The 9,315-nt window shown below is 41.5% G+C and overlaps 1 protein-coding gene across 1 annotated transcript; it reads right to left on the bottom strand.

Moving 5' to 3' along the window:
* Positions 1-28: 28 nt before the first annotated feature.
* THUMPD1 (THUMP domain containing 1) lies at positions 29-7,180 on the bottom strand. Its single transcript, XM_004691730.2, has 4 exons — positions 6,896-7,180; positions 5,269-5,443; positions 4,161-4,409; positions 29-3,762 (listed from the first exon to the last, which is right to left on the bottom strand). Exons 1-4 carry the CDS (start codon positions 7,124-7,126, stop codon positions 3,341-3,343), a joined length of 1,077 nt encoding a protein of 358 aa, XP_004691787.1. The 5' UTR covers positions 7,127-7,180; the 3' UTR covers positions 29-3,340.
* Positions 7,181-9,315: the final 2,135 nt, after the last annotated feature.

The raw sequence follows: 9,315 nt of genomic DNA, 5'->3' as shown, positions 1-9,315 counted from the left end.
AACAGCAGTCCAATGATTACTAAGAAAAGCACAGAGGATAATGAATTTATTGTGTCTGGTTAATTAAAAATAAAGATTAGAGCTATTCTAAGAGAAATGTTCAAGAGAATTTTTCTAACATCTTTATATATTACTGAAACTAACTTTACAGTGAATTAAAATGTTACAATGAATTGAAGTACTGCATTACTACACCTCTTTGGAAGGAAATTCATTAAAGTTTAAACTACTTAAGCATATTTATTGAAAGCAGTAAACTACTTTTTTAGGAATACTTAATGACTTTCTAATATGCAATTTGACAAATAAGCACCTTTTATGATATATCTATACTTGTTACAGAGCAAAAACTTGACTGAGAACAGAATAAAAGAAAAATAGAGAACATCAACCTTTAAGAAACAATTTTTTATTTTCTGAAAATATCAGAACAAGCTGAAATATGGCCATAACAAAAGCAAAATAATGCCTGGAAATCATGTTTAACCTTGAAATAAAAAATTTTACAATCTTTCCTCTATAAAGCAAAACAAGTTTACTAAAACACAACATGGAAGTGGAGTTTTAACTGACTTGTTTTAAATAAAAATTGAAAGGAAAAAAAAAAAGCAAGCACTCAATCCCTACCCTGGAATCTCGTCGTTTATAAAAGAACACGTTCATTACAGTGAACGTGAAACAGTTCAAAACAGTCCATGAAAACAAGCGAAGAGCCTGCAAACAAATCTTTGAGTGAATTCAGATCCAAAAGAACACAGGCTGTAGAAATGGCAAACAGTTTTGGCCATAGCCAGGCCTTACCAAATACACATACACAAAGGAGATAAAACAAAGTACAGAATCAAAATCTGTCGAGTAGCAGCTTTCACAGAGAAACTGAAAACCAACTGTGCACAGCCATTTGTCCTACCAGCACGTGGCTGACGATATTCTGAGTCCCCAAAGTTTTGCACTATCTATGGGAGTGTCACAGCAAGTCAGATGAAGGCACCAAAATTCTATCTTCCATGTTCCCCTCAATATACTAACAATATTTTTATTATTCTTTCAAAATGACTTCAACTATTAACATCTAAATATTTAAAGATATACAATACAAGGAAGTTCCAGCCTCACTTACATTTGCAAAGCCCCGACTGTTCTCAAAACTCTTCTGGCCTGCTTTAAGCAGGCCCAAGAGCTCAATAACGTATTGCCATGTTCACCGGCAATTCGACGACTGCAGCCATCAGCTCGGGCACACTGAGCATTCACAGCTGCCAAACCTTTCAAATCGCAGAGCGAACCTGTCCCCAGAAGCTAATTTCCCATCTTAATATCCTCAGTCCGGGCATCTTATTTTGTAGTCTTCTTTGGTGTCTGTCTCTTCTAGCTTTTTAAGTTTTTCCCTGGAGGAAACACTGAGGAAACTCTCCAAAGAGGGGAACCCTCACAGTATGAGCAGTAAATCGCAGGATACTCTTGTTCCACAGAAACCCAAGCCTAAGGTTTAAACAGCTCCTCACAGTCATATATATCAGTATTGGGAAATTGAGGCAAAATGCTGTTTAATTTGGTTTTTTGGCTCTTAAAGGACTGAAATCTTGAGATTTGTTACTGTCCTTCATTTTCAAGCCCAAGTGTCTGTGGAACATTTCAAGAGTTCCCTTTGCAACGTGTTTGTTCCTAAGTCAGTTTAAAATCTAAGATCCTGATACTTTAAGACAAGGTCTCCATGACTTTGCAAAACGTGCATTTGTTCATCTAAACTGCCTGCTTTCTGTAGCTATTCTTCTCCAAGCAGTCAGAAACCTGGCCTGGCATCACCTTTGCACTCAAGAATCCGGCTGAGCACTCTCCCTGATAAGCCCCTGGACTTCTGCATGTAGCAGATTTAGGTGATCTTAGTTGAGGTTTTATTTTTGTGGGAGTTTTATTTTTTTAATATTCTTATATGAACAGGCCTGCAGTAAAGTCAACCAATTTCGTAGCATTATCAGATCTTTCTTCGGCTCCAAGTTTTGGTTTTTAATCAGCACCTCTGTGAGGAAGGTGGCATGCCGTCATTAAACAAAGGCAGCACGTGTCAGCCAATCCCCGGACAGGACGTTCTGGTTTATAGATGTGAAGTCACTAACATTTACGTTGGCCTATTGTGGGAGGCGCCTAGCAGCAGAGAAAGTTTTCTTGAATGCCTTCATCATTTACAACCTCACAAATACTAGTTTGACAACTATCTGCAAAATCTGTTGACCAGTCAAACCAAAAAGAGACACTGCTACTTTTCATTAATGACACAAAACTCCTTTAGTGCAGTTAACACTACAGTTTAGTAAGTAGTTAATAAGTTTAACTGAGAATGAAGTTTCCCATTTCTTGGACTGCATTCTAATATTAGTACTATCGGGTTCTTACCGGCTATGTGAGTTTTCCCTTCTGGAGTAAAATTCTACTAATAAATAATTTACTTCCTAAACCTTTTCACTGTATTGTGATTAAAAAAAAAAAAGCTTTTGATATTCCAAGTCATTTAAAATAATCACCACCTTCACTTCGCAAATAACTATGATTTAGTTACACTTGTTGGGGCAAAGCCAAGTTTTCAGTCAGACCTCATGAGCAGCGTACAATGGACTAGCGCAGCTTGAACGATGAGTCCACAGGAGACCAGTGAGTCGGTTCCACTGTGAAGAAAGTGTGCCCCTTTTGCATCAGCATCCCAAAGCAACTGAAAATTCAAATCCTCCATTACTACCCCCATCACAGGCCTGTAAGCCTATGCCCAGAACAGTCCGCTTTCATTTCCCGCCTTACCTTGAAATACTGGTGCACTGGAACATTGGATTTGCACCAAACCAATGTTAATAAATGTAGCTAAAACGGGCCTAATATAAAAGCAAGAAAATGACAAAAAGTACAAAGATTTCACAAAACAATTCACTACAGGACCAAGTTTTTGTAATGTTTACAACAAAGTGGCAGGGGACACATGAAACTGTGAAGTGTCAAAAAATTCTTCCTTAGAATAAAAATTTCTCTTGGAGTTTGTTTCATAGAGCTCGCTTGTCCCCATAAGGCAGCTAGCAGTGCAGAAGGGAAGGCAGGGGAGGTAAGGGAGAGGCCCCCTTCCCCCACAGCCCACTCTGTGTTCACAGCGCAGCCAGCTTCCCCGAGGCCCACAGGGCTGAAAGGTCTGTAACAAAACTTGGCCGGGCTCCTCGGCTGCTGCTCGCTGCTGTGAACATAGCGTTGCGCGCACACAGAATTCAAAAACAATCATTTCAGCAATGATTTTACAGGGAATCTCGGCCACATCTCGAAGCACCCCCGTTCAGAAACCAACACCGAATGGCCTTTTTTCCTACGAGTGGGCATTTTCATTTGACTTGGATTCTCCTGTGACTTTCCTTCCCAGTTTAGGGTTAGCTCCTCCCTCACTCAACACCTGTGTCTCGGACGTTGGTTTTGTCTGGCCTGGTTTCTTGTTATTCTCAGGTACCATCCGCTGGTTATGTTTTTCTTCTGCTAAGTCATTCTGATTTAACTGGTCACCAGATTCCAGTTTGGCTTCTTTCCCATTTCCTTTTTGTGCCGTCTGCTTTGGGGTAAGTTGTGATGAATCCTGAGCACTCTTTACCACCTCCTGGAGATTGTACTTTCTGAACAACATGTAATCTTTCAAAACGCTCAGGCAACAGACAGCTTTAATGATTTCTACCACCACTGTGTATTGTGGATTAGTAAGATCCACTTTATTTTCTGAATTGAGGCTGCCTACTATTCCTGAGGGGGGAAAAGGAAAAATATTTAGGATGTTACTAAGCTTGATACAAAAACAAACTATCACCTCTTTGTTTAGAACTTGCTAAAGCAGTATATTGACTCATCTACTTTTCTATGGAGATTTTAATCGAATAAATAACTACAAATGAAATGCTGAGACATTTAATAAGAGTATATAAGCACTATTCTGCACCCCTCCCAATCATTCTTGATTTGGAAAGACCCGAACATCTCATATGTAATATAATGAGATCAATTAGGTTTGAAATTACCTTAAAAACATCTTAATATGCTCGTTCTACATTCAAACTATATAAGCTTTAAATCATCAAACAAAATTCTTAAAAACAAGAACAAGTACTTACCACTGCACACCTAAATCACTAGGAGAAACATACCTGCCAACTCTTTGATAACTTCTTCTCTGTTCAGGTGACTGTTATTTCGACATTTGTATACAATCTGAAATGTCCCTTTGTTTGGAGCTTTAAACCAGGGTTCCAAAAATGTTTCTGCATATTTTTTCATGTCTTCTAAGAAAGCCTTGCACGTGCCTGTAATGGGTAACATTCGTAGAATAACCCGAGTCTTCTTCTTCTTGGTCCTGTGCATATCCTGCAGAATATGATGAACCAATTTCTCAGGCTCTAAAAGAAAAAGTCAGCAGAGCAAGTAAGAATGTAGGTTTTCACATATTTTAAAGAATCTTCAAACTGTAAAATGAATTTTCATTGGCAAGTAACATTAGTTGGCATTAAGTAAAGAATTTATAAATAAATCTAGCCATCTTTTACAACTAATATTTCCTTGCTACCTACTGTGTATTAAAAACGATCTACTATTTTAACTCTTCAGCATTATTGCTGCTTTCACTAAAAACAACTGTCAGCACTGGAATTTACATTTTTGTGATGTCCGATTTACTCAATGGAATACCATGCTGCTCTTTTCCTAGAATGACAACTATCAAAATAATTCATTTTTTTAATGAAAATCTCCAATGATTTAAAACAACTTGATTATCCACTAGCCAGGCTTACTTACAAGTCTAGCACGCACACACAGACCCTGGGAGGATGTCCAGAATGGCGCAAGATGATGACTACACACTGCTCTGTGTTTGCAGTGTTTTATATCAGTTATCTTCTCTTAAAAATCTACAAGCTTCTCCAGATTTCCAACTTTTCTGGAAAAACCAGAAGATCTCATCTGACAAGGGACTCCTTTCAAAAATGGCTTGGAGTCACTTCAAATTGGCTGCAGTAGCAGGTGCTTTGTTTAGACAGCACATGCACTTTTGTTTTGTCAAAAGTTACAAAGAAAGTGCAGAACCAGGTTTCTGTTCTTACACCGACACCATGTCCACTATCCCGTTCTGTCTCTCACATGCCTAGGGCTAAGAGAGTGGACAGGCTGCTATCCCATGACTGTTTGTAAGTAGCGCCCTGCAAGGGAGAGGCCAGGTCCACACACTGGTGCAGAAACCGCACAGCACATCACACACACCTATCCCAAGCGTCCTGATGAAGACCACATTATTCGCGCCGCTCTCCACCGACTGGAATCTTCTTAGCCTCAATTCTGTAGATGCCTTAATGTCACCAACTTCTTTCTTCAAGGCACTCTCCACATCATCATCTTCTTCCTTACTTTCAGAGGGCTGCTGATCATGATCTATAAACTGTTTGCATAAAACTAATGAGCAGGAATGCCTTAACAGCCATGCTAAAAGCTATAATTAACCACTTATGTGAAACCCCCTGTGGCAGATTGACAATATTGACAATAAAACCTTTTGTTAAAACACCACTCCCTCCAAGATGCAGAGGAAGATGGGCGTTCTCACAGAATCTTTACCTGTTATACATGTAATTTGAAAATGTTTTCAAAAGCAGCTTGACAGTCTGGGACAGAAGGAAATGTTCACCAAATGTATCGTAACAAAATAGTTATGGAACTGGCCCTCCTGGCACAGCACTATGAAGCCATCAGCAGCCATGACAGCACGAGTTCAACCCCTGGCCAGGAACTGCCCCACAGGGTACACTCTGTGCAGATCTCTCTTGCCTCCCAGCTGCTCCTCTCAGCAGTGTACTTTGTCAGTCTCCCTATTCTGCTCCCGGCCTTATGTCTGGTGAATCCTGTGCCCCTGCACCTCTGGCCTGTACCCCAGTTCTTATATGCGTGAGTAAATAAATTTTTAAAAAGTTACAGAATTAAATCCACCATTCCTGTACTGAGAATACAGAAATAGTTAAAAAAACTTGCTCAACACATAACATGCCCTTGTTGTCCAGTTTTCTACCATCAATGAGGCTGTTAATGAGGCACTAAGAACAACTATACATATTTACAGACTTTATTATATACCAGAATGTATTTCATGTATAAATAAATTTTTCACCAACCTTATGAAAAAACCATCATTTTCTTAATCTTGTTCAGCACAATTAATTATCAGGCCCATGCCCAAATTCCAGGGCTAGTGAATGTTAGTACTTAAATTCAAATCCCTCGGCTCTATCCTCCTCCAACTAATCCCTTGGGGTGTGCCGGTGAGGTAATCCAGATGCAGGAACATGATGCCTTCCAAACTGTGATGGCGCAATTACATTATAGGTGGCATTGATCGAAAAGTTTTTACTTTTAAAAACGTTATGATGTAGATGGCAACACAAGCAGCACCAGCATGAAACCTAGCATCTCAGATTTTACCTGCTTCAGACAAATTAAGTTTGCCCAGGTGAACTAGGGCCATCTGCTGTTAGGAACCTACTTGAACCTCAGCCTACTCGTGACCGTTCCCAAAGCTGTCCTAGGAGGCTGTTCCCGAAAGATCTTCAGAAACACAACACCAGGCCCGAGAAAGTAATCTACAAATTGAGCGCCCAGATAAAGACCCAGAGCGTTTAGAAGCCCAGAGCGCGAGTACGCGCACACCAGGTGCGGGGGAGGGGCGGGGTCCAAGAGGAGGGGCGGGAGCCGCGGGGCCACGCCCCTCGTCCGCGCGCAGGCCACGCCCCCGCCCTTCGCGGGCGGCCAGGCTAGCGCATGCGTTTCCGTGCAGGCGGCCTCATAACCCGCCAGCTTAACGCCCTCCTGCCGGTCAGCTTGTCCCCTCGGGGGGCCGTACCTTTTCCGGGCCGTACATGTCGTCCCCGTATTCGTTGAGCAGGCTGTAGGCCTCCTCCACGCATTTGCGCTCGTTCATATTGCAAGTGATGAGAATGCCCTGGAGTCCGGGCTCCAGCTGCCGGGCCGCGAGGCCATCGCAGCGTCGAGCCCTCTTGGGCTGGACGTACTGAGCTTTGCCTTTGCGCTTCCCGCCGCCCGGTTGAGGAGGCTGCTCGACTGGGGTCGCCATGGCGAGCGAGAGCTGAAGCGAACCACAAACGTGTTTCTCCACAGCTCTCGGCGCCCTCGCCACTGTCGGCGCGGGTTGCTTACGTCAGGTGCGCGCGCCGGCCTCTAGTCCCGCCTCCAGCCTGCGCGCCGTGCCGCGCTGGGTCCTAAAGCTGGGAGGCGCCTCGCCCCGACCCTCGGAAGGGTTAACAGGTGGCATTTGGCCGCGGTAGGGCGAAGAGGAGAGGGTGTCCCTGGAGAAGTGGCCTGTGAATCCAGCCACCTTATAAAGTATTTTAATACCAAAAGATTTGTCTGTATCAGTGTCTTTACTTTTGAAACTGATGTCACGGTCTCTAGGTCAGTGGTTCTCAGCTGTAGTCGCCCATTAGAAACCTCTCAGGAAATGTAAAATACACTTTTTAAGTTGCTGAACATGTCTCCCTGGTGGCGCAGGGGTTCAAGTCTCAATGCTATCACGGTATTGCCAGCCGCTTGCAGCCGGGCTCCATTCCCGCTAGGGAGATGACCCACTGGGAGCATCAGAACTGTCCTGACTGCCCGGGGCTCCCCTCAACAGTGTGCTTCATCAATCTGCCTGTTCTGCTCCCCACTCTGTCTCTGGTGAATCCTCTCATCCCCGAAACTCTGGCCTACAGCCTAGTTCTTGTGTGTATTAATAAAAAATAAATAAATCTAAAAAATGTGTATAGCAGTAATTTAGTGATTAATTATTTGCACAGTAGAGTCATATTCCTCAATTCTGAACGAAATCATGAAAAGCAAAAGGAGGATTTTTCCCATCATTGTCCTAAGAGGTATTCCCCTAATGCATTGGTCAAAATGATAGCAGTAAGAAGCCAGTAATAAAGAACCTCTCTTATTTCGAAGAGCTACATCTCTCAGATGCTAATATGAAATAATAGTCTTGAAATCCACATACATGTAAAAGAACTTTGATTAATAACAAGGGAAAATATTCACCTGCTTCTCTTCAATGACACACACCTGGTCATTGTTCCTTTTATATACCTGCCCCTCCAAATATTTTCTCATTTTTATTGTATTTTATATCATTTTTCATTTTTTTCAATGTATGCTTTCTCATCTCAAGTTATAGTCCCCATGAAATTCCCACTACCAGTTCACCCATGTACCATCACCATAGTCCCTTCTGCTCTTCCCACCCTTGTTTTGATCCTACTCCCCTTCCCTGCCCCCCCCCCAGAATGTGTCTGGTTTATAGTTGCCTGTTGATTTTACTATTTAATTTACTGTAATTAATTTTTTCTTGATCCCTTATTTGGATCCTCTACATTCCTCCTAAGAGTGAAACCATCTGGTATTTTTCTTTTTATTTCTGGCTTATTTCACTGAGCATGATCCCTACCAGCTCCATCCATGTTGCTGTGAAGTCATGAGTTTATCTTTTTGATTGCTGAGTAATATTCCATTGTGTATATGTACCACTATATATACCACGTCTTCTTGACCCCATCATCTATTTTTAACCACCCAAATGTTTGAGCACATTTATCTCCATAAGCAATATTTAATATCATAAGACTGTATTCCCTGTACCCTAAAGTCAGGATTCCAATTCCTTATACTTCATGCAGAAGTCAACACGAACCTTTAAAATCTCTAATGTTGGGCTTGTGCATTTGACAGAGTATTGTTCATGGTGAGCAAATGTAGAAACACAGCATTCTATTGACCTAGCTACTTCAATCTCACACTAAAGTTTGTCATGTACAAAGGAAAAAAATAGTAAGAGAAGGAAAGGTAATTAGCTTGATGCTAAACTTCATAGTTAACTTTTTGCTCACATATACTTTTTATATGACTTTATTCATTCTTTTGCTTACATCCCTAATGTTAAGATTGGAGTTCTGATAACAAGATATTAACTGTTCTATTCCACACTGTAGAATTAAAGTTAGAAATATTCATTTCCCTTTCAGGGCGCCCCTTTAGGTCAACTGCAGAAGTAATTTCATAAAACTGTGGAATACTTGAGGAAGTCTATTATTCAGGGGAGAAAGGCAGAGAATGCCCAAATTCCATCACCAGCAGAAAAAGACTGGGGTGAACACGTACCATGACCACCTATGACTATACAGATCTGTGGTCTTGTGTCTAGTTTTTTCTACATTGTGGTAAACATTTGCTAGTTTGTTTGCTCAACAAAGGAGTCCCCTTCCTCTTGAG

This window comes from Condylura cristata, unplaced genomic scaffold (genome assembly GCF_000260355.1).
Source record: "Condylura cristata isolate star-nosed mole 26May11 unplaced genomic scaffold, ConCri1.0 scaffold00032, whole genome shotgun sequence".
Taxonomy (NCBI): Eukaryota; Metazoa; Chordata; class Mammalia; order Eulipotyphla; family Talpidae; genus Condylura; species Condylura cristata.
This window is presented reverse-complemented; position numbering and strand designations above follow the sequence as displayed.